The sequence below is a fragment of the Varanus komodoensis genome, unplaced genomic scaffold, assembly GCF_004798865.1.
Source record: "Varanus komodoensis strain SLA01 unplaced genomic scaffold, ASM479886v1 scaffold36, whole genome shotgun sequence".
In the NCBI taxonomy this organism is placed as follows: Eukaryota; Metazoa; Chordata; class Lepidosauria; order Squamata; family Varanidae; genus Varanus; species Varanus komodoensis.
The window spans coordinates 9,784,494-9,807,926 of record NW_025335873.1 but is presented as its reverse complement, the minus strand read 5'-3'; the positions used below and the strand labels follow the sequence as shown (position 1 = coordinate 9,807,926).

At 69.6% G+C, this 23,433-nt stretch overlaps 1 protein-coding gene across 1 annotated transcript; it reads right to left on the bottom strand.

Annotated features, from left to right (window-relative positions):
- Positions 1 to 1,717: 1,717 nt before the first annotated feature.
- On the bottom strand, positions 1,718 to 22,593 carry ABCA2 (ATP binding cassette subfamily A member 2). The gene is made up of 42 exons (XM_044440095.1): positions 22,515 to 22,593; positions 21,624 to 21,751; positions 20,608 to 20,706; positions 20,254 to 20,439; positions 19,726 to 19,944; positions 18,956 to 19,284; positions 18,613 to 18,772; positions 17,999 to 18,127; positions 17,297 to 17,464; positions 16,506 to 16,602; positions 16,147 to 16,320; positions 15,419 to 15,521; positions 14,960 to 15,074; positions 14,623 to 14,813; positions 14,287 to 14,437; positions 13,797 to 14,001; positions 13,453 to 13,617; positions 13,093 to 13,273; positions 12,292 to 12,504; positions 11,511 to 11,707; positions 10,864 to 11,046; positions 9,946 to 10,130; positions 9,372 to 9,492; positions 8,975 to 9,265; positions 8,214 to 8,426; positions 7,881 to 7,983; positions 7,405 to 7,733; positions 6,965 to 7,178; positions 6,720 to 6,825; positions 6,145 to 6,256; positions 5,809 to 5,869; positions 5,250 to 5,424; positions 5,029 to 5,144; positions 4,755 to 4,902; positions 4,408 to 4,531; positions 3,972 to 4,104; positions 3,697 to 3,814; positions 3,390 to 3,568; positions 2,967 to 3,108; positions 2,355 to 2,489; positions 2,151 to 2,254; positions 1,718 to 1,814 (listed from the first exon to the last, which is right to left on the bottom strand). Exons 1-42 carry the CDS (start codon positions 22,540 to 22,542, stop codon positions 1,718 to 1,720), a joined length of 6,627 nt encoding a protein of 2,208 aa, XP_044296030.1. The 5' UTR covers positions 22,543 to 22,593.
- Between the last annotated feature and the right edge of the window lie 840 nt (positions 22,594 to 23,433).

Sequence of the window (23,433 nt, the reverse complement as noted above, 5' to 3'; positions counted from 1 at the left end):
TCGGTGTTGAAGGCGAGCTGCGCCTGGGGGAGAGGAGCGCGGAAGGCGGCGGTCACCCGGGCCCGATCGGGGCGGGCGCCCGGTCCTCCTGGCCAGCGGTCCTCAGCTTGTGCGCAGCCACCGGCGCCGGGAACATGCGCGGGGAAGAGTCGCCGGGCACAGGGCCGGAGGAGGCGAGTCCGAGCCCGCCGACCCTGCGGAGGCTGCCGGACCCCACACCGGACCCCCGCCCTCTACCGCCCTGCCCGCCCTCCCGCAGCCCCTCTGGCCCGGGAAGAGGCGCCCCGCCGTGGGCTCACCCGCTCCTCCTCGAAGCTGATCAGCCCCTCGTCGTCGGTCTCCAGCTCCTCGGGCTCGTCCGCCACCAGCGCCCGCAGCTCCGTGGGGGCCGGCCGGGGCCGCAGCAGGCTGAGCAGGCGCTGCAGGGGGGACTCGGCCGCGCAGGCCGGGCCGGCCTCCTGCTGCTCCAGGTTGTCGCTCTGCTTCTTCGCGAAGTTCACGAACACCTGGGGGGCGGGGGGCGAGGCAGCCGGGGGTCGGTTTCTGCCTCGCGGGGGGCAGGCGGCAGCCGTGCCCGGCCCGGAGCCTCCGGACGGTCCCCTCCTTCCGTCCCTGCAGCCAGGACTGGCGTGAGGCTCCCAGGCCACCCCACCCGGACCCCTCCCTCAACCGGGGTGGCCGGGGGCACGTCCCTGAGCCCGAGCGGCGGGACCTTCCGGAGGGGGCTGGCCGGCACTCAGGGAGGCCTCCCCAGAGCCCGGGTGGCCGTGGGGAGGAAGCGAGATGCCGGAGCGGAGGGGCCCTCCGCCGTGGGCCGGCAGGACGCTCCTGGCCCCCCGGCCCCCGAGCTGGGCTCCCGCCGCGGGGGCCACCGCGCTCGCACACACTCACGTTGTCCAGGGTGGTCTGGCTGACGGAGTAGTCCTCGATGCCCAGCACAGCCACCACCTGCTCCATCTTGCTGAAGACCTGGGCCAGCGAAATCTGCTCCGACCGCAGCTGGTACTGCACCTTCGTGTGATGCCTCTCCTGGCGTGCAGGGGGGTGGGGGTCACTGCCAGCACGGCCCCCCCGCTCGCCCCCCCGCAGCTGCTCAGTCTGCGCCCCCCACGCGCCAAGACTCTCGCAGCAGCACACGCCAAAAGGATGGCTTGAAGAGCGGCCACAGAAACGCCGCATTGCAAAAAGCGGAAAACACCGAGCAAAAAGCAGAAAACACCGAGCGGCTGTGAAAACGCCCGAGGGGCAGCCTGGACGTTCTGCCGGGTGCCAGAAAGGCGTGTGGGGGCCTTTGGACTGATGGATGGACTGATTTCTACGCCCCCCAACAGCCCAGACATTTAATCTGGTTCACGCTCCTTGTGAAGACAAAAGCGCAAACTGTTTTTAATTATCTCCTGGGGGAAAGTGCAAGAGGGCAGCGAAAACCGAAAGGGACCCCTTCGTTCCCCCGGCCAGCGGGGCCAGAGCGATCCTCCCGGCTGACTCGGCCATGTGTGTGTGGGGGGGTGGCCCTGCGGCCTGGCCTCACCTTGAGGACCGCCTCAGGGAAGTTCCGGTTGAAGAACCGCACCACCTCCTTGACACTCAGGCTGGACTTGGTCCGCACCGTGATCATGTAGCCGTCCCCGAACCTGGCCAGGAGGAAACGGGCCGGTCAGCGAGCCGGCCGCCCCGCGTGCCCCACCCCCCCGCACCTGCCCCTGCCCTCCCCCACCTACCTGTTCTTCAGGTGTTGGATGCTGCCCAGGCACTTCAGCCGCCCGTTCACCATGATGGCCAGCCGCGTGCAGAGCGCCTCGCACTCTTCCATGCTGCGGGAGGCAAAGAGGTGGGCGGGCCCAGGAGGGGGCGGCTTCGTAAAGCGCCATCACCACCATCGTCACGATCAACCGTCGCCTGTGCGGGCCCAGGCCAAGCTGGCGCACGCGAGTCTCCTTCTCGCCATTTCTCCCCAACAGCCCTGCGAGGTGGGCTGGGGAGTCCGTGGCAGGCTCAGAGCCCCCAGCGAGCATCCCGGCCTCTCCCACCCCCCGAGTGCTCTGCTCGCCCCATCAGGCACCTTCGCCCCCCGCCCCCCCCACGGCCTGCCCCGTCCCCGGCTCCCCGCGGCTCGGACAGGCAACAGGGCCTCCCACGGCCTTGCCAACCTGTGCGACGTCAGGACGACCGAGCGGCCCGTCTTGATGATGTCCAGGATGAGGTTCCACAGGAAGCGCCGGGCCTTGGGGTCCATTCCCGTGGTCGGCTCGTCCTGCAGGCAAAAGCAGGCCGTCAGAGGATGGGGCAGCCCCGGCTCCCCGTGCGCCCAGGCCTCGGCCCTGAGCCCCGCGCCCGGCCCGCCGGCCGCTCACCAGGAAGATGAAGGAGGGGTAGCCGATGAGGGCGATGGCTGTGGAGAGCTTCCGCTTGTTGCCCCCGCTGTAGGTCCCGGCCGGCTTGTCCGCGTGCTTGGTCAGCTCCAGCTTCTGCAGGGCCCACTTGACCACCTGGCGAGCCAGCGGGAGGGGAGGCCACGGTCGCAGCCTGGGCCGAGCGGCGCATCCCGCCCCCCGCCCTCTTTCTGCCCCATCGTGGACTGTGCTCACTGCCCCCCACAGCCACGGAGGGATGCCCACCAGCCGGAGGGCTCAAACGGGGCCGGGACGCATCCCCAGGAGAGGGGACGGCCGCCCAGGGCGACTCCTCCGTGACCAGAGGCGCCCCCAATTGCCGGGGGGCTTGGAGGGGGCCGCTGCCCTTAGCTTGCTGGCTGCGGGCTTCCTCAGGGCAGGGGAGGGGGGCCGTGGAACCCGCAGGGCCCTCGTCACGCCCGGGCAGCATGTGGAGGCCCCCGCGGGGGCACGGAGAGGCTGCCGGCACCCCCGCCACAGCCAGAGCCCTGCACTGAGCGTGGGGGGCCCCGGGGGGCTCCGGGGGACCCTGGGCGCATGGCACACGGCACAAGGCCCCGGCCCGGCCCTCACCCGCTCCTCGTCCTTCCAGGGAATGCCGCGCAGGCGCGTGTAGAGCTCCAGGTGCTCCTGCGCTGTCAGCTCGTCGAAGAGCGCGTCGAACTGCGGGCAGTAGCCCAGGCTCTGCTGCACCTGCAGCGCCTCCTTCAGGATGCTGTGGACACGGAGGGAGCCGTGAGAGCCTCCTGGGCCGGAGGCACAGCGGGAACCACTCCCCAAAGCTCTCCCTGGGGCGGACGGGGCCCGGGGGCATGGGGGCCCCGCAGCCTCACTCGGCTGACGCGGGATGGCGCTGCAGCCCCGAGCAGAGGCAGAATGCCGGGGGGCCCCGAGCGATGGAGGGGGGTGCGGGGGCCCCAGGAGAATCCCGGAGTGCCCTGAAGCACGGCGTGGGAGCCTGCCGCCCCCCCCGGCACCCCCCCGGCCCCGGGGTACCTGTGCCCGTTGACGAAGGCCTCGCCGCCAGTCGCGCTCTCGTCTCCCGTCAGCATCTTGAAGGTGGTGGTCTTCCCGGCCCCGTTGACGCCCAGGAGCCCGAAGCACTCCCCCGGCCGGACCCCCACGCAGAGGCGGTCCACGGCCAGGATGCGCCCGATCCTGCGCGATTTGTAGACCTGTGGGCCGGGGGGGCGGGCAGACTCAGTGGCCAAAGCGTCTTCCCTCGGGGGAGCCGCGAGAGGGGAAGGGGCTGCTCGCGCCCCGCATGGGCCCCCAGGGGCAACCTGCAGCCGAGACGCCCCACCTTGGTCAGGTTCTCGATCTTCAGCATGTCATTGTCCGCATCGCCCCGCAGCACCCGATGCCGCTCGTTGGCCACGTCCACGTCATCCTCCACGGGCTTCGTGGACACGGGAAGACGCCTGGATGGGGGGGCGGGGGGCAGAGCGGGGCTGTTAAGCGACCCTGAAAGGACCTGGACAGCCTCGTCAGCTCCAAGCGCTGGGGCCGGAGGTGCCACGGGGCAGCCCATGCCCCCCGCCCCCCGCCCCCCGCCCCCCACCCACGCATGCCACGCACTGCGGCTTCCGCAGGAAGTTGTACTGGCACATGATCGTGATGAAGAAGCCCACGAAGCCCTCGACGGCCATGGCCACCAGGCCCCGCGTCACGATGTCCCACTCGAACGGCGACTTCATCTTGTCGAACTGCCCTAAAGGAAAGAGCGGAAGGGGAGAGAGCGCCTCTGGTGGTCCCTGGGGCGACCGGAGAAGCCGGGCCTCTGCCCGGGGGCCCCGTGGCCCAGGGGACCTCCCACTGTGTGGGGCTTCGGCCGTAAGAGCCCTCCCTTAGCGGACACGAGGAAATGGGGGCCGGGCCGTAGCCCAGGGAAAGGCCCACTTCTGCTGGCCGCCATCGCCGAGCGGTGGCGGGACGGCCCTCTGCTCTGGTCCCCGGGGCAGCTCTCCGGCCCGGCCCTGGCAAGAGCCGCGGGCGCCGGGAGGCGGCCACGCACCGATCTTGGCGTAGTACTCGTTGAGGTACTCGTTATAGGCCATCTCCATCAGCCCGTGGCCCAGGTTGTAGTTGGGGAAGAGCAGGAAGCAGCTCTTGAGGTAGCTGTTCACCATCTTCAGGTCCTGCAAAGCGAGGAGAATGACGAGGACGCCCCAGAGCGGGCCCGGGCCCCCCTTGCAGGGCCGGCCCCCCGGCAGCGGGGCATGTCGTCCACGTGTGCGCAAAGGGGGGGAGACGCCGAGAAGCCGGCGAGGCCGAGCACGGAGCCGGAGCGGCCCCGGGCCCACGCGGGCCCCGTGCCAGGATGCCGCCCCCCCCCCCCCCCGGCCAGCCCCGGGCGCTCGCCTTGTCGTGCTCGAAGAGCTGCAGCAGGAAGGTCGCCACGGTGGCCGTGATGCCGATGAAGAGGTTGATGACGATCAGGAAGACGTACGCCGAGCTGGGCACCTCGAACCAGAAGGAGGCCGGGTACATGATGGGCGTGATGGACCACCTGGACACCCGGACCGTGCGGAGAGGGCGGGCTCAGGCGGCGCCCTCAGGTGAGCGCCCCCCTCGCCCGCCCGCCCGCTCTCCCCAGGCCCCCCGGAGAGCCCACGCTCCCGAGAGGCCCACGCACCCGTAGAGCAGGAAGAGGGCCAGCACCGCCGGGAAGTTGGTCGGGGAGGTGTACGCGGGCAGGTCGAAGACGAAGAGGATGATGATGCAGCAGGTGGCCGGCACCAGGTAGTTCAGCTGGAGGGGGAGGCAGGGCCGTGAGGGGAGCCTCGCCGGGCTGCACCGCGCCCCCCATCCAACCGCGCCCCCAAGCAGCCCCCCAGGCCGGACGCCCCCGAGTACCATGTCCCAGACGTAGTTGGCCAGCCAGTAGATCACGGGGTCGCAGCCGCTCACGAACTGCAGGTGCTTGGCCTTGGTGGACTTCTCGGCCACCAGGAAGACAACGAAGCTGGCCGGCACGAAGGACATGGCCACGATGATGAAGATGGCGATGACGACGTCCGTGCCCTGCAGGCTGCGGGAGAGGAGAGGAGAGGGGAGGAGCGGAGAGGGTCACCCCGAGAGGCCGGAGCACTGTGACAGGTCGGGGTGCAGCTCCATGCCCTCCGAGAGGGATCCCAATCTGGGATTCAGGAGTGGGGCTTTGCCAGGCCGTGCAGCCCTTCCTGGAGCCCCCCCTCCATCCACACCCCCAACAAGCCGGAACTCTGCCCCCGGCAAAGCAGCACGCGGGTCTCTTCGAATGCGTGTCGGCACCGGCTGCGGGCCGAGGCCCGTCCGAGCCCTCGTGCGCCTGGGATGCGACGGCCGAGCGGGCCTCGTCCGCCCGGAGAGAGCACTGGCTCGGATCGGGTCCCAAGCCCGGGCGCCCACAGGGGAGGCGAGGCGGGGCACCTACAGGTAGTCCAGGGACAGGCTGGCGCTGGTCTTGTTCATGGGGTGATTGGTCAGGGTGATACCTGGGGAGAGAAGGACGGCCGGCATCAGCCGCGGGCGGCACCGCTGCCCCATCCCGCTGGGCGAGCGTGCGGGGGTGAGGGTGCCCCCCAAAGCGGGGCGGGGGGCCGTCCGCGAGAGGCGGCCCGAGCCCAACCCGAAAGAGGCTTTCGGCATCTCGGCCGAGGTGCGCCCCGTGGGAGAGGACCGGGCCCCGGAGCACAGGGGGCCGCTCGCCTGCCGTTCCGGCCGCTGCAGGGGGGCAGCACCCCCGCCGTGGGCCCAGGGCCGGGCTCACCGTAGGCAGCGGGGTTCCCCCGGCTCTTGGGCAGGTTGGCCCGCAGGATGGCGTTGTTGAGCGTGTTGAGGTACGTGGGCATGCTGTGGTAGCCCTTGTTGTTGTAGTAAACCTGCGGGGAGAGCGAGAGCCGGCGCTCAGGCAAAGCTGCCCCCCTCCGGCAGCAGCGCCCTGCGCCAGGCATTCTCCACACAACAGCCCTGCGAGGTAGGGCGGGCATGAAGGGCGCCACCGGCCCATGGGCCCCAGTGAAGGTCCAGGCTGAGCTGGGATCGGGACCCGGCCCTTCCTGGCACGGCAGCCAGCGCCCGACCTGTGGTACGGGGGACCAGCGGCCCAAGCCGGCCCTCCCGGACCCTTCCAAGGGGCCACATCCCCCTGCCTCTGACCACGGGAGGCCCTGAGGCTGAGGCAAGTGCCCAGTAATGCACCGCCATTTGGGCCCCACTCCCTTGCCTTTGCCCCCCCCCACTAGCACATGGACCCGGGAGCGGGGCCCCTGCACCCCCGCTCTGTGCCCCACTGCGCCCCCGGCCCGCCCGCCCACGCCTACCGGGCACGGGGTGAGGTCCCACCTGGGCAGTCCTGCGGACGGCAATCTTCCGCACCATGGGGGGCGCGTTGGCCCCAAAGGAGGCTGGGATGGATTTCTGGATGTTGCCAAAGGTGACCGCTCCGTACCTGGGGTGGGAGAGCACGGGGGTATGGGCGATCCCTGGGAGCCTCGCCTGCGAAAGGGCTCAGCAGGGACGGGTCCCCCCGGGGGCCCCCGGAGCGCGCGAGCATGGGCAGAGGGCCGCCCGGCGGGCGCCACACGCACCTGTGCAGCCGGAAGCGGTCCGAGGTGTAGAGCAGGTACTCGGAGACGTTGCGGCCCGTCACCTCCACCAGGATGTCTCCCGTCACCACCCTCCTCTGGCGCGGGTGGCCGCCGACCCCGCTGGGGCAGGAGAAGCCGGTGCCTTGCACGGAGCAGGTGCACCGCAGGGGCTCGTGGACGACGCTGGGCAGCGCCGGGGCCGAGGTGGCCGCCTCTGCGGGAGCGAGCACAGCGGGGCAGCCTGAGGACCGCCGGAGCCGGAGCCGGCGCGGCGGGGCCACTTTCGCCCCCTGCCCCAGAGGGCCTTCCAGGGCCATCGCCACGCCGGGGGGAAGCGCACTGACGTGGTGCGGGGGCCGGCCTGAGCACCGCCTGGTCCCCAGTGCGGGTCCGGGTGGCCTCGTCCGCGGAGCAGCGTCGGCCGGAGGAGGGAGCCCTACCTCGGACGGTGGCCGGGGAGCTGGTGGAGTTCCAGGCCCGCAGCAGGTCCTCGTCCAGGGAGAAGGGGTAGTCGGAGGGCGCGGGCGAGGGCGGCGGGGGCACGAAGTTGGAGAGCGGCAGGCCCTGGGTGAAGGAGTCCACGCACATGGCGTCGAAGTACTTGGCCGCCAGCATCTTGGCCTCGCTGCTGCCCAGGTTCAGCGCCTGCACCAGCTGGTCCAGCGTGCTGTTGAAGGCCGTCTTCAGCACGCAGGTGGCGCCCACCCCGGAGGGCAGGTAGAAGGTCCCGACCAGCTGCTGCGGGCCGGCGTCCGGCGACCACTTCAGCCTGTGCGTCGCAGGAGGGGCTCCGTCAGGGGTGGCCCGGCAGAGCGCCTCTCCCCCCGCCCGCCGGCTCAGGCGGATGGAGGCCCCTTCCCGCCCGGCGGAAGGAACGGGCGGGCCGAGCGAGGGGCCGGCCGGGCCGGGCGCTCACCGGTACTCGCGCCTCTCCTCGTTGGCGTAGGGGATGAAGTTGCCCTTGGGCTGCGTGTAGTTGTGGTACTGGGACGGCGAGAGGATGAGGGGAGGCAGGTCTCCTGGGGAGGAAGCAGGGAGCGCCACGTCTGGTCGGGCCAGACCCAGAGGAAGGGTCCCAAGGGCCCCCTCGCGGGCCAAGGACCCCCTCGCCCTTCCGGGGTGACAGGGCGGCCGCGCGGCGTTCGTCACAAGCACAAGGGGGGCACCCCATACGTGCACTCGAACAGAGACACACGCCAGCCCCCCGGGCCCCGCACGGGAGATCCTCCGCGGGGAGGCGCCAACCCACCGATCTCGGGCACGGAGAGGGCCACCGTCATGGCCACGCAGACGAAGAAGGCCGGCAGCAGGATCTGGGAGAAGAGGGCCTTGGTGTTGCGCCGGGCGCAGTGGGAGCGCTTGACGATCAGGCCGTGGAACTGGCGCAGCTTCAGCCACGAGCCCTCCAGCTGGAAGCTGCCCCGGCCCGCCAGGCCCGGCTCCGCGGCCTCGGCCTCTGCGCCTGCCGTGGGAAGAGCAGAGCGGGCGGCGGGGCCGTGGGCGGCGGCAGAGGCCCCACGGCTCCTGCCGCCCCCCGCCCCGAAGGGGCCTGCGCCTCCCGCCAGTCTGGCCTGGCAGCCAAGGGACGGGGGAGCTGCGTGCCCCAGCGTCTGGAGGGCCACGCGCCCGCACTGGGGGCTCAGGGCACAGCCACAGGTGGGGGCGGGGGCAGAAAAAAGACCACCCCCCTTGCAGCGGGGAGCGTCCAGTCTCGTTCTGCTCCTCATCTGCGGCAGGAGAGCAGCAGCCCACGAGAGCCAGCGCCGCCCACCTGGGACCCCCAAAGCACCCGTGTCACTTCTGCGCCCTCATTTTATTCACTTATGGAAACTGGTTTTTTTTTTTTTTTTTTTGGCCACCGGGCAAGTGCCTGAATTAAAAACCAGCAAGCAGGAGGTCCCGCGAGACGACCCTTGCCCCTCGCTACCCAGCCCTGCTGCACCCAGAGCGAGGGGCTCGGTCCCCCACCCGGCCCAAGGGGACCCCACGCGCTCCCCCGTGGGTACAGACCTTGCAGGCTGGCGTTATCGGGGTCCTGCGGGTTATCGAACAGCGGAGAGTAATCCCCGTAGATCTCTGCGTACGGCCCGCCCTCATCGCCGCGCACGGAGCCGGCCGAGGAAGAGGACTGGAGAGAGGCCTGCGAATGGGCCAGCGCGGAGCCGGCCAGCAGGTTGCCCCGCTCTGCCTCGGGCTTCCCGGGCGCCTCCGGGCCCAGCGGGGCTTCTCCGTTGGCCTCGGGCTTGGGGCCCCGCGGCAGGTCGGGCAGCGGCAGGGCGTCCCTCTTGGACTCCTTCACGTCTGCAAGGGAGGCACGGCGAGGGCGTGAGAGCGCGCGAGCGAGCCGCGTCGCCTGGCGGAGGCACCTGCGGGAGTCCGGAGCGCCTCGGGGGGCCGGGGGGCTCACCCGCATCGCTGTTCTCAAGGGACTGGTCCTCCTCCGAGACCTTCAGGAAGACCTCCTCCAGCGTGGTGTCCATCAGCCCAAAGCTGGTCAGGTGCAGATCGTCCAGGTTGTGCTCCAGGTGCTGCAAAGCAGGTGGGCAGAGCCCCTTCGCTGAGCGCCTCCGCCGTGCCCAGCCCGCCTGGGCACAGACCCTCCCGGGGCAGGGGCAGGGGCAGGGCTGGGCGCCTCCCGCGGGCCACAAGCTCGTGGCGTTCCCAGCGGTAGCGCACCGTAGCGGGAGGGCTGCAGGAACGGTTTTCGCGGGGCCCTTGGCACATTCGGGGCCCCCCCAAGTCAGAGATGGGCCATGGGGTGGCCGTCCTGGCCCCACTTTTACTAGGAAAGGTTTGGGGATCTTATTAAGCGGTTGCTCAGCATCACGAATAAACACAGGAACAAACAGATCCTTGAGCAAGCCTGAACGGCCCCCGGGGTCCTCGCCCGGCCCCCTGGGAGGCGGCAGGCGGGGCAGGTCCCAAGCTAGATCACACACCCAGGCGGCCGCTAAGCGCCCCCCCCCCCGCGGCGCACCCACCTGGAAGAGCCTCTCGAAGCAGCCCTTCTTGACGGCCTCGCTGGGGAGGATGTAGGACAGCTCCGTGTTGGTGTTGGAGACGAGCAGGCAGGACGCCACGTACTTCTTGATGAACTGCGTAACCCGCACCTCGGAGCAGGGGCTGATCGCCGAGGGGCAGGAGGGGCTCTGCGTCTCTCCCGAGTCTAAACGGGGGGCAGGGGGGGCAGAACTCAGCCGAGGCACAGGCTGGCTGCTGCAAAGGCAAGGCGGGCAGCGGCTCCGGGGGGCCAGAGCTGCGAGTGCCGGGGCCAGAGGGGCGAGGGCCGGGCAAGGAAGCCCTCACGGCACTGGAAAGGACGCTGGGGAGAGCGGCCGAAGCACCCGTGGGGCTCAGAGGGGCTTCCTTGTGAGGAAAGGGGGAGAATGTGCTTGCAGCTTTGCGTCTGAGGGGGAGAGAGCTGGGGGGGGGGGGGCAGGGGTTCGTAGGAGCATGCATGGCCCGTGCACGGATCATGAGCCGCTGGATCCGACCGAAGGATTCATCCATGGAATGCATCTTCCATAGAATCATGGAGTTTGCGGAGCTGGAAGGGCCTGGGGGTACTGGGTCCCACTCCCTGCCCCGGGCAGGACTCCAAGTCGTTGTGCGTTTGGAGCTTGTGCAGCAGCCCACTGACTTGAATCGGGCACCCTCAGCCTAGGAAGCGGGGTCTCTCAGTGGCCACCAGCCACGCTGGAGCCCCCCTGTGCAGAGGCAGTCTATCTGGTGCCCGAAGCGGGACCGACCGACCGAAAGCGCGCCCCGCGCTGGGGAGCAGACACAGTCGAGGTGCACGGGGCGGGGGGAGCAGCAGCGGTTCAGTCCCGGGACCCCGCTGCCGCCGCTGCCTCCTGTGGCAGGGGCTGCTGGGAAGGGGGCGGGGCGGCCGCGCTCACCCGGGCTGGCCCGAGCGTCCGACTGCTTCTTGACCACGGTCAGCTTGTACCCGTCGCCGTAGGTGCTCTTGAGGAAGAGCGGGGAGCCGCAGCACTTCAGCTTGCCGTGCGAGATGATGGCTATCCGGTCCCCCAGGAGGTCGGCCTCGTCCATGTGGTGCGTGGAGAGCAGGATGGTCCTTCCTGGGGGGGGGGGCAGCGTGAAGCCCGGCCGGGCGGGCAGGGCCAGAAGCCCCCGCCCAGCGAAGCACCCGTGGGGGGCGTCCCCCACGCCGTGCGGTCCCTCCCGATGCAAAGCAGCGCGGGCGTCTTCCCGGGGGGTCACTTGCTGCAGTATTCTACGGGGTGGGGAGGCAGGCCCCCCACTCAAACATGGAGGCTGCTCAGGCGTCGTGACTTCACTCCATCCCGACAGAATTATGAGCCTCCCCGTTAGCAGCCGGCTCATTCTGCTGGGGTCGCCCCCACCCACTGCTTCTCTCCCCAAAATTCCTCTGGCACAGGCCGTGGGGGGAAGGCGGCAAATCCGCCAGCTGGGGGGTGGGAAGGCCATGGAGGGGCCACGTGCCCCCCAGCCCAAAGCGCTCGCTGGCCCTCGGCCCCAGGCGCCCCGGACCTGGGGGTGGGGGCCACCCCCCCCCGCTCACCTGGCTTATACTTGAGGATCAGGTCCCAGATCGCCCTCCGGGCATAGGGGTCCACGCCGGCAGTGGGCTCGTCCAGGATGACGGCCCGCGACCCCCCCACGAAGGCGATGGCCACCGACAGCTTCCTCTTCATGCCCCCCGAGAGGGTCTGCACCAGTGAGTGGCACTTGTGGGTCAGCTCCAGGTCCTCGATCATCCTGGGGGGGGGGCAGAACGGGCAGGTGGGGGGAGCTAGTGCATCCGAGCTGCCGGATTCAGCCCGCCCCTTCGTCCCGGGCTCTGTCCCTTGACCCCTGCACTCCGACATCCCCCTGCTCGCCCTCCCGGTTACTGGCCCCAACACCCCCAAACAGGAGCAGGCGGAGTCCATCCCTGCCTGCAGACCAGCGCAACCTGGCGCGTTCGTCCAAGCGACTGGACGCACGTGTTGATAAACGCCCGCACATTTCCGGGCGTGGGATCCAGTTCGAGAAGCGGCCCCTTCCCACCAAACTCGTGCGCCAGTGAATCGGGGAAAGGAGCATTCAAAAGGGGAAAGCAGCGGAGACGCCGCAAGGCTTCCTTGCACACGCACTGCGGGGAAGCCCCCCTCGCGGGGCGACTGGGTGCAGCTCAGTGCCGGCGCCAGGACCCCTCCCGTCCCGTCCTCGTTCCCCAGGCGACGTGGGGGCCCCGGGAGGAGCCGGGCCAGAGGCACCCTGTCCCCCAAATCCAGGACACGTGCCCATTACGGCCCACCCCCACGGGAAGAGGGGGGCACGGGCGGCCCGGGGGGGCCTACTTGTCCATCTCCTTGCGGATCTCGTCCTCCGCCATGCCCTTGAGCTGCGAGTAAAGCCACAGGTGCTCCTCCACAGTCAGCTTGTCGAACAGGACGTTGTGCTGCGGGCACATGCCCAGGTTCTTCCGGATCTCGTCCATCTCCGTCCGGATGTCGTGGCCGTAAATCGTGGCAGAGCCGGAGGTGGGCGGGAAGAGGCCGGTCAGGATGGACCTGGAAGTGAAGGGAAGGGAGCGTGAGGGGCGGCGCTCAGACACGCCCGCACCCTCCAGCGGTGTGCGTGGGGCTTACCCAGGGCCCTGCCTGCAGCTTTTCCACCAAGAAAAAGTTGGGAGAAAGTTTGCTTATGGGGGGACGCCGCGGTGGGGAGCAGGGAACTCCGTTCACAGCTCTGAAATGTAATCTACCATCCGTTTCAGGCGGAACGTCGGGCTACTTTGCCAACTGGATGGCTTTGCTCAGCGACCAGCCGTGAGAAGGGCGTCCCCAAAGGTACGCAGGCACGACCAGGAGCACAGAGGGAAGTGCCGGTCTGGGAATGCCCACGGCGCTCCGAGCACCCAAGGACGGCCAGCGCACGGAAGAGCCGGCCTGAAGCCGGCGTAAAGGGAACGGCGTCTTCCCAGCGCGGAGGAAGGCTGGGAAAGCGTCCAGCGCGCAGTCCGCGGAGGCAGCCTTTCCTCCCGTGGGTCTGGAGCCATCCGGACGCGCTCGGAAAGGGCTGAGAGCCCCCCTGCGCAGCTGAGCTTCTGCCTCGCCCCCCAGCCCGGCCCCCCAGGGCCGCGGGGCCCAAGCGCTCACATGGTGGTGGTCTTGCCCGCCCCATTGTGGCCGAGGAAGGACACGACCTGGTTCTCGTAGAGGTTGAGGCTTAGCTTGTTCAGCGCGAGCTTCTTGTCCGTCTTGTAGATCTTGGTCAGCTTGTCCACGCAGACCACCAGCGGCAGGTGGGTTGGCTCCTCCTCGATGCCGCGGGTCTCCTCTGCGCGCAAGCGGAACCGAGGCGGGGGGCACGGTCGGTGCACGGTGCCGCCGCAGCACGGCCCCTCCCTCCGCGCTCCCTCCGGGGGGCCGGCCCCCGTGCCCTGCCGGCGCCCAAGGGGGAGAGGCCGCCGGCGCTCGCTCGCTCGCTCGCTCGTGCGGGGCCGGGCCGGGACTCACCGAGCCGCCTGCTCTCCATGGCGCAAGCCTGGTCCTCCTCCATCACGCTGAGGCGGGTGCCCCGCGACCAGGGCCACGTCCACTCCCACGCCTCGGTGCGCCCGTTCCCCAGCCAGTAGGACTTCTGCAGCGGGAAGTACCAGGGCCGGGGCAGGCCGTACATGCCTGGGGAGGGACGGGCGTCAGTGCGGCCGTGGGGCCACGCCGGGGGTCGGGCCAAAGCCCTCGCCCGGGACGGAGCAGGGCAGCCCGGGTCCCCGCACGCCTTTTGCCGAGGGGGGGCTTCTTCAGGGACCGGCGGGCTGCCCCTTGTGCCATGGAGGTGCCGCGCCCCCCCCGCCTACCTGGGTGCACGGCCTCGATGTACCACGTCAGCACCCCGTAAACCACGGCGTCCACAATGAGCATCACCATGGAGAGCAGCAGGTTGAAGTCGTCCCCCTCCACGGGCGACTGGCTGAAGGTGTGCCACTGGATGCCCACGCCGGCCACCTCGTAGAGGGCGAAGTACTTGGCGCCCAGGCCGAAGGCCGTGGTGGACATGAGCGACTGCGGAGAGCGGGGGGAAGGGGCCGCAGGTGTCACTCGGGCCGGAAGAGCGCTGCTCGCTCGCTCGCCGCTACTTCCACGCCCCCCACAAACCCCCCACGCGGCTCACGCGGAGGGGGACAGACTTCAGCACTGAGGCGCAATGGCACCGGACGCGTTCGAGGCCCGGGGATGCGGGAGAACGAGTGAGCGGCCGGCTCGGAGCCTCCCTGGGGCCTGAGGCAGGAGCGGGGCAAGGGCCCCCCAGGCACAGAAGGCGTGGGGCGCTGGGGAGGGGGCACTCACGGCGATGCACTTCTCGAAGGCCGTGATCTTGTCATGGGCCACCTCCTCCCGGATGGCCACGTACATGTAGGGCACGTAACTGAGGAAGTAGATGATGCCGCCGCAGGCCGAGGCCAGCTTGGCCTTCGAGTAGAGCACGGACACCAGGAAGCTGGGGGGGGCACAGGGTGTCACTCCGGCCCCGCTCTCCACTCCCCACGGCCCCCTCCGCGGCAGCCCCCGGCCCTGGGGCGGGTCGCCCGGCCTCCGGCACGACGCGAGAGGACCGGGCCGGAGGGGGCCCCACGGCTCGGCGGGCCGGCTCCTGCGCCCCACGGCCCCGGCGGCCCCACGCACCAGAACATGATGGTGGCCACGGCGTAGACGGCGAGGAAGAGCCAGATGATGCAGACGTCGCTGTGCAGCAGCACCTTCCCGTACTTGAGGCTGGCGGTCAGCGCCGTGACCGAGATGGACAGCTGCACGAAGCCCGTGATGAACCAGGCGACCCAGTGCACGGCGTTGTTCAGGCCCATCATCTTCATCACCTGGGCGGGCGGGACGCGCAGGGCCCTCACCAGCGGTCCCGCGCCCCCTCACCTCTCCGGTGGCCGGGGGGGCAGGCCGCCGGGCGAGGGCGCCTCCTCCCCACAGTGGCCCCCCGGCCCACCCCCCGCGGCCCCGGCAGGCCTACCTCCTTCAGGCGGTGCTCCTTCTCGGCCACGATGTGCTGGATCATCATGGCCACCGAGTAGACCCAGGAGATGACCATGCAGAGCGGCATCATGTGCTCGATGACGAAGAGGAAGCTGGGGGGGGGGGCAAGAGGCCGCCTGGAGGGGGCGCACGGCAGGCTCCGAGTCCCCGGCAGCCCCACCAAGGCCAGAAAAGGCGGCGGGGCCTTTTTCTCATTCCTCAGCCACGAATTCATTGCGTTTAGGAGCTGCCCTTTTCCTCTGGAAAGGAGCTCGCAAGCTCCCCCCCCTTTTACCCGCACGACAGCCCTGCGCGGAAGGCCGAGCCGCGTGCCCATGCCCGAGCTTCACGGCCACGCGGGGGCTCCCCCGCGGCTCTCCGGCCCACACCCCTGCGCCTCGGCCCCCGGCTCCAAAGCGTCCCAGAACAGCCCCCCCCAGGCAGGCACGGTGCTCACTCGTCACGCGTGTAACACGGGTACGGAAACATCTGGACGTAGTTCCCGGGTTCCACCACGTCGTGGCCGACGAAGGTGTTGATGATCGCTCGCTCCATCATGTCTGCGGGGAGGAGGGAGGAGGCAGGTGAGCCCCCCAGCCCGGCCACCTCCCGTCCTCTGGCCTTCGCCCTCGAGCGAGCGACCGGCTGACCGACCGGCGGCTCTGGCGCCCCGCAAGCGTGAGCGGGGAAGGGGCTGGGCTGGGCAGGACGAGCACGGGGGGCGCCTGCTCTGCCCTCCGCTGCCCCACGGCGGCTCCACCGGGGCCGGAGCGGCTGGCCTGATCCTGCAGCTCCGCAATACTGCCGTGCCTGATGGCACCGGGTGGCCGATCCCGCGGGGACAAGCCGGCGGCGGGGGAAAGGGGCCGCCCCTCCTGCGCGGAAGCGTGCGGCTTGGCCCAGCCTGCTCTGCCGGCGGCTGCTCTCTCGCAGCCGCAACCCGACCGCCCCAGGCGCGCGCAGAATTGCGAGCAGAGCGCAAGCAGAATTCCCACCGGAGGCATTTCGGCCGCTGAAAAGGCGAGCCGGACAGCAAGGCCCGGCGGACGGAAGACCAAAGCGGGTTCCGCAAGGAGGCGCCCCTGAGCCCGCAGGCGGAGGGGGCGGCCGCCCAGCCCCGGGGCGACGCCAGCGCCCTCCCTGCAGGACGGGCACCTCCAGCCGGGACGGGCGCGGGGCGCTCACCCTGGATCCAGACGAAGCCGTAGAGGAAGTAGAAGCGCCCGCCCGTGTTGGGCCCGGGCCGCCAGTACGCCCGGCGGATCTCGTTGGTCTTCTCCGTGAAGCTGGAGTTCTGCCGGATCTTGTACATGACGTGCGGTGGGAGGCGGCCGTCCTTGTCCGTCTGGAAGATCACGCCTGCGGGAGCAGGAGAGAGCGAGCGAGCGGTGAGGGCGGCGGGAAGGGGCTGCGAGCCGCTCGGCTGCGGCCCGGGCGGCGGCAATGGGGCGGCTGCCCTGGGGCCACAGCGGAGCCCCTACCCCCCACCTCCGGTCTCCCCCCGCAGCCGGGCGAGGAGGGGAGGCGCCGCGGAAGGCCCGTACTGGCAAACACGGTGACGTTGTCCTGGTAGGCCTGGTTCAGCGTGTAGTTGACGATGGTCTCCTCGTCCGGGAAGCCCTTGAAGATGTCCACGCTGACCTGGGGAGGGAAAGGGGGTGTTTGGCCACACGGCTCGAGACGGGCCACCCGGATCCCCACGCTCCGCAGTGGCTGCTCAAGGCAGAGCCGGGCCGCTGCCCAGCTGGGGGCAGTCCTGGGGGGAGCCTGCCACAGAGTCGGCGCTCCGCCTTCCCAGATCCGTGTGCCAGAGCAGGACCAAACTCCGCAGGGGCCCTGGCGGCTTAACGCCAAAACGCTGCTTTCAATTCGCTCAATCCTTAATGCTTCCTTTCCTTCTAAAAACCGTCCCAATATTGTTAAACCGTCCCAAGACTTCAATAATGGGACGGTCGACAAAAGTTTTAAACAGGCAAACAACACAATGCGACATTTCTAATCCTTCTAAAATCTGGAAGTGATGTTTCCACTGGGTTGTTTCCGTTTTCAAATAAAGCAGAACAACAGAAGGCTCTACTTCTGTCCTTTGGCTTTTCAAAAGCACCAGCATGCCAGCGCCCATCATCCCCACCAAAGCGGAAGGAGATTTGCCAGCCTTCTGGACATGCACATGGTGGGCATGTCGTGAGCGGAGCCGGCTGGTGCCGGAGGTCAGACTAGATGGCACGGGAGGGCCCTTCCGACTCGCTCTGTTCCTATGTTTCTCTCACATGGCACCTGCCCCCTGTGTCGGGACCACGGCCGCCCTCCCCACGCGCCCGGGGCAGGGCCCCACCTTGGACATGAACTGGATCCAGCCGCAGGCGGCGTTGTCGATCGTGTCCAGCTGCTGCAGGAGCGCGCTGGTGTTGGGCAGAGAGAAGTCACGGTCCACGAAGCTGCGCAAGAGGTCGCTGCCCGAGACGTTGAGCACCTCCGGGTGCTCCTGCAGGTCGGCCGCAATCTGCACGCAAAACACCACGAGTCACGCACAACGCGCAGAGCTAGAGCGACACTCCACAAAAAGACACCTAGCGCGACCCCAAGGGAAGGAAGCAACCGATCGCAATGACACGGTTCGGCTCAAGTCTGGCGCGCGTGCCGGCCACTGCGGGAAAGCTGGCCACCTCGCGGCAGGCCGGGGTTGCCGCTCCGAAAGAAGCACCGACAGGTTGGTCGGCCTGAGGTTTTTTGGCAGAACAGGTAGAACGAAAAGATGGCGACCGCCTCAGCAAATAAAGCAGACGAGGAGGTGCCCGACGGATTCCACTTCCTTTCCAGCGCAGGCACGCAGATCACGATATGACATTCCAAGCCATCCTCCAAAACCAGAGGCAAGCCTCGCCGTGAGCCCGCGTGGCCCCCAAGGGCCCCGCCGTGGGCCCCTCTCCCGCTGAGCGGCTGGGCTGAGCGCTGCACCTCTGGCACGGCTGCCTCCGTGTAACACGGTTACCTCCGCGGGGGAGGGCCGTTCCCACCCGCCGCCAGCCAGGGGTACCTGCTGCAGCCACTGGATGCGTTGCTGCAGCTTGCCTTCCTCCAGGAAGCTGCGGATCTCGGCCGAGATGTTCAGCCAGACCTGGGCGTAGCGCGTCACGTTCCCGACGAAGGCGAAGGTCTCATTGGCCTGCAGCGCAGGAGGGCAGAGCGGCGTGTGGGCTGACAGCGGGGCAACCGTGTGACCCCGAGCGCCCCGAGCGATGCGACGGGAGCAGCATGCGCTTGTGGCCTCCGGGGCAGAAGCAGGGTGCTCTGGATCGAAGTCCCGGTGTCTAGCTCGCCCCCGGCCAAGGGACTCCAAAGCAAGGCGGGGAGGAGGAGGCTGCCCGGTGCAGCGCCCGCTTTCGGTTTCCAGTGGCGCCTTCCTCACCCCGCAGAGCCAGAGGGCCGCCGAGCTCCCTCCAGGAAAGCATCTCCTGGTGCTCCGGCTCTGCCCCGGAGGCCTCCAGACATGCCGGATGACAATCCTCAGGATGCCTCCGCCAGTGTCACAGCAGGCGCCAGGCCGTGCGAGGCCGGTGCCGGAGAAGCACTAGCCCCCGCCGGCTCTGGAGAGCGGCCCAGACGCAGAAGGCCGCGCAGGCGCCCCCGGCCGCGCGCCCGCACCCTCACCTTCAGGATGACCTTGTCCGCTTCCGTGCCGACCGGGGCGTACAGGATCTTGGGGTTGCTAGTCATCAGGTGGACCAGGAGGCCCAGGTTGCGCTGCTCCTTGCTGGTGAAGCCCAGCGAGCTCATGTTGCCTTGCCGCAGGGCCTCGGGCTCGATGGTCCTGGGGCGGCGGAGGAACGGGGCTCAGCATCCTGTGCCGCGGCCCACTGCCACCTGCCTCGGCCCAGGGCGCAGCCCCAGAGCCTGCCCGGAGCCGCCCGGCAGAAGCATGCCGAGACACGTCATCAGCGTGGCGCCGGCACCGGCTCCGAGAGGCCCCCGCGAGGCTCGCCGAAAGCCTTACCGGTTGTTGCCGCAGAGGATCGGCTGCAGGCCGGCCCACAGCTGGACGAAGGCCGCACACTGCCCTCGGGGGTCCTCGGCGGGCGGCTCGCCCTCGCCTTTGCCCTCCTCCGCGCTGGAATTGGTGCTGGAGCTGAAGTTCCCGGCCGAGCCGGAGCTGTTCGCGGCCGCGGGGGGCCCCTTGGCGGCACAGGCCCCCTGGGGGAGCAGCCGGGCCAGCGCCGAGAGGATGTCCACGTCCTTCAGGACACTCTCCATCTCCGCCAGGTCCTCCAGGAGGGTGTGCAGCTGGCTCCGGGCCGCCGTGCCGTTCACCTCGTCCAGCTTCAGCTGCGAGACGGAGGAAACGGGAGGCCCGGTTGCCGCGCGAGAGGCCGCTGGAATCCTCCGGCCTCCGGTGGCGCGCGGCTCGGCTCGCCTTGCTCTGCAGCCGGATTTCGGTTCATCCACATGCGACGAGCGCAAAGCCCTCAGCCCAGCTATGCTTTCTCACTGCGCCCGGGTGTGACTGTGCAGCACCCGGAGGAATCCAGCAGCTGGGATCGCGGCGGCCGCCAGGAAGGCCAAGCGCCTCCCTGCCCTGTGCATTTCGGCCACAGCAGGCAGAGCTCACCCCGAAACCGGCCGCCAGTCGTGGCGCTCGGTGGCCGAGCCGCGAGCGGCTGCACGGGACGCCTGCCCCCAGCCACGCTGGGCCACGCCACTAATGCCACCAGGACCCGGGAGGAGCTGCCACGAGCCTCCGCTCCGCCCCGGCCCTCCCGAGCTCACCTGGGACACGACCTTGCGGTCGTCCAGCTGCTCCTTCAGTTCCGCGGCCAGCTGCCGGAAGAAGTCCTGGCGCAGGCCGGCGCTCCTGTTGCAGGCGGCCGCCTGGTAGGCCCGCAGGAGGGGCCGCCGGTGCGCCGGGACGACCAGGATGCGCCTCAGCTCCTCCGGGCCCTGCCGGCAGGTCAGGCTCTCCAGCACGGCCGGCGTGAAGAGGATGTTCTGTGCGGGGTGGGGGGGGCAGTGAGACCGTGGGCGGCGTGTGCACGAGCGATGCAGCCCGCCAGCACCGGCCCTGCCAAATGATTTTCGTGGCCCCCGCCTGGCTCAGCAGCCGGTTCCCGGAGGGGCTCTGAGAGGCCCGGCTCCGTCCAGCCATGGCTGCACGTGGTGGGCGTGTTGTGAGCGGAGCCGGCTGGAGCCGGGGGTTGGACCGGATGGCCCAGGAGGCCCCTTCCGACTCGCGCTGCTTCTGTTTCTGTGCCACTCGTGGCCCCCCCCAGCCCGAAGCCCCCTCCCCCGGTCCCTCACCTCCATGTCCTTCACGAAGGCCTGGGGGCCGTAGGCGCCGGAGGGCTCGACCACGGGGCCGGCCAGGCCCAGGGCCTGGGAGAGGAGGTGCAGCAGGGCCTTCTTGGGGGGGCCCCCCTGCGGGTAGCGCAACGCCTGGTGGACCAGCCCATCTTCCACGGTCCGCAGGCTCCCCGGAAGACTCTCCTGGGGCAGCAAAGAGCCGGGGGCGGGGGTTGTGCATCACCTCTGCGGGGGACCTGTCCTCTGGTGCCCCCACCCCGCAGAACCCCAGGGCACCCCGCCCTCCCCACCAGCCGGCCGCCCCTCCCAGCCTGCCCGCAGCCCACCAGCCGGCCGCCGGCCTCCTCTCACCTCCAGGTGAAGCAGCTTCTCGGCCGTGCTGAACCGGTCCCAGGGCTCGTGCAAAGCGTCCGCCGAGGCAGGAGACATGCCGAAGAAGAGCCGGTACACCTGGGGAAGCGACGCACCTGGCGCTCACCGAAGGGCCCGCACACGCCCACGCACGGCCTCCTGGGGACCGCTGGAAATCGCCGCTCGCACCTCTGCCCCGTTCGGGGGACTCGGAATCCCCCCTTCCTCTCTTGGACCCACAACCCTGCTCCCAACGCAACCCGAGCCGCCACTGCGGCCCCCATCCACAGCCCGGAAGGCTGGGTGCTGCCAAGCGAACACACAGGTGGCTTTGGAGTGCTACTTCCTGGCCCCGACTCTGCTTCCAGGCTTGGAGGGGGGTCCGGGGGCACCAGGAGACAGAAAGGCTGAGCCCCGGGAAAGTGTCCTCAGCCCCCAGACAGACTCCTTGGCAGCAGCTGCAGCAGCGCCACATGAACCCACCCCTCCCTCCAGGGTGTTCCCGACAGCATCTGCATTCTCCTCTTACTTGATCACAACAACCCTGCAAGGCAGGCTGGACGGAGGAAACCGTGACCCAGACCAAGGGCCCCTGCTGCGCGGCTCAGGGAGGGGGGCTGGGAGCCCAGTCGGCTGCAGAAGCACGCTCGACGCTAGCCGGCCCCCCACCGGCTTCACAAGGCAGACTCCAGCAGGGCCGACCCGACATTTGGAGGCGACACAGGTGTGGATGTGGGCTTATCGCGGGGACGTGATGCTGAGCAAGCTTGCCCAGGGGAGCCTCCTGGCATCAGGCCAGTCCGGGGGGCTGCATTCTGCCCGCTCTGTGGCCCGGCGGCCACTCCCTTGCCAAGGAACTGGAGGACTGTGCTGAAGGCCACAGAGCATTGCAGGCCGAGCCCTGGCCAAGGACCCCTTCCCACCTCCTCTGCTCCACGGTCCGTGAGCTGGCCGGGGGTCGGGCGGGCTCTGGCCCCCTCCGAGCGGCTAGCCCTGGACTCCCGCCGGGCACTCACCTCCTTGAGGTTAACCTTGGACCCCGTCAGCAGGTCGACGGTCTCGTTGGACAGGGAGAGGTTCTGCCTGAGGAAGCGGTGGAACTCCGACTTGTCCTTGGCGGCTGAGTCCAGCGTGAAGGCAGGGGCTGCCGGTCGAAGCCGGAGGAGAGCCGAAGGGGTGGGGGGTGCCCGGGGGGAGGGAGGAAGAGTTAGAGGCTCCCTCGCAGGGCTGGAGAGGGCGCCCGCGTTCCGCGGAGACATGGGCAGCTTTCCATGGGCAGAGCTGGGCAGGGGAGGGGCGGACGGATGGGAGAGGCAGAGCAGGTTCCTTGGGGGGAGGCCAAGCCCCAGCCCTGCCTTCCGTTTGGCCCCCACACGGCAGAGTGCCGACTGCAGGGTTCGGACCTGTCCCGGCAAATCCGTCCCTCCAGCATCTACGGGCCTCCCCTCTCCCTCAGCCTGGTCCTCAAAGCGAGTCGAGCCGGCGGGTTTCCTCCCTGCTCGATGCCGCTGCAGCCACGGCGGCTGCAGAAGAGGGTGAGTCTGCGCAGTGCGTGGGGCGCCATTCCTGGGGAGCGCCCCACCAACACTGGGGGCACGTGGCCAGGAGCCTGGGCAGCAACCCGGACCACCGTCCAGGGGGCCAAGCCCAGGGAATCCGAGGGATTCCCACCCCGGATGCATTCCTCACGCACCCCTCACCGTCCGCCCGGGCGGTCCCCCGACTTCCTTCCAAGCAGAGGTTTCTGGATGGTGCGGAGCGGCCCAGCCAGGCTGACTCAGGCACCAAACCGAGGTCAGTACCGGCGGGCAGGTGGGTGGCGCGCCCCGGAGCCCCCTCCGGGGCGCCAAAGACGGACGGACGGATGGACAGCCCCCCGGTTGTGAGGAGGCCCCGCCTGGACTCACCCGCCTGGCTGCTGAAGTGCGACTCCATGCCGCTGGGGGGGCTGCTGCTGAGGGACTCCAGCGGGCGCCGCAGGGACTCCAGCTGCTCCTCCAGCCCCGCGTGGTCCGGGTCGAAGAGGTTGCTTTTCTCCACCACCTCGTTGAGCCGCTCCAGCAGCTGCGTCACCCTGCGGGAAGGAGCGCCCGAGCCGAGTGAGTGCCATGGGGTGCTGAGCGCGGGGGGGCCACGTCGGGCCTCCCCGAGGCATGCCGTGGCAAAGCAGCAAGGCAGCCCTTGCGTAGGGAAGCCAGCCTTCAGGGGATGCTCTTGGCGTGAGGAGACCCAGCCCGGCACGGATCTCTGGCTGGGCGAACAGACAGGGAGCGAGAAGGCACGCTTGCGCACGGATGAAGACGGCCTGCGATCGTGAGCGGCCCCCATCCGCACCGGGAGCCGTAGGGGGCTTTTCCAAGGCATCCCAACGAGCCTCACGGAGCTGGACCTGGGATGCGCCAGTCCTAGGCCGAAGCCTCAAGCATCAGGACGCGAGCAAGGAGCTCCGAGCCGCGACGCAAAGCAGGACACCCGCACCCGAGCCGGAATCGCACACCGGTCCCAGTGCGTGGCTGGGAGCCCAGGCAGGGACTCACGTGGAGTTGGAGTACTGCAGAAACCCGAACTCGTCCCGCTGTCCGTCGGGACACAGCGACTGCATCACCGGCAGGATCCCGGCCGAGGTGAGCGGAGCGGCCGTGTAGTACGCTGGAGAAGGGAAGAATGTGAGCAGAAAAGGGGGGGCGGACAGCGGGGGCACAACCAGTCCAAAGAGTCACGCGAATGCCGGATCAGTACCGTTACTGGCTAGTAAGTCCTCTGTTAAGCCGAAGGAAGGGAGGCGGTCGAAGTGGTGAGAAGTCAGGGGTCGCTGTCCCCCCCCGC

Excerpts from the sequence above, each read along its gene's own strand:
- ABCA2 (XM_044440095.1), bottom strand. The coding sequence starts at position 22,542 with ATGGAGTCGCACTTCAGCAGCCAGGCGG. Across the intron at positions 11,047-11,510 it reads GATCCTCAAGTATAAGCCAG|GAAGGACCATCCTGCTCTCC; the intron begins GTGAGCGGGGGG and ends CCCCCCCCCCAG. Across the intron at positions 6,826-6,964 it reads GACCGCTTCCGGCTGCACAG|GTACGGAGCGGTCACCTTTG; the intron begins GTGCGTGTGGCG and ends CTCCCACCCCAG.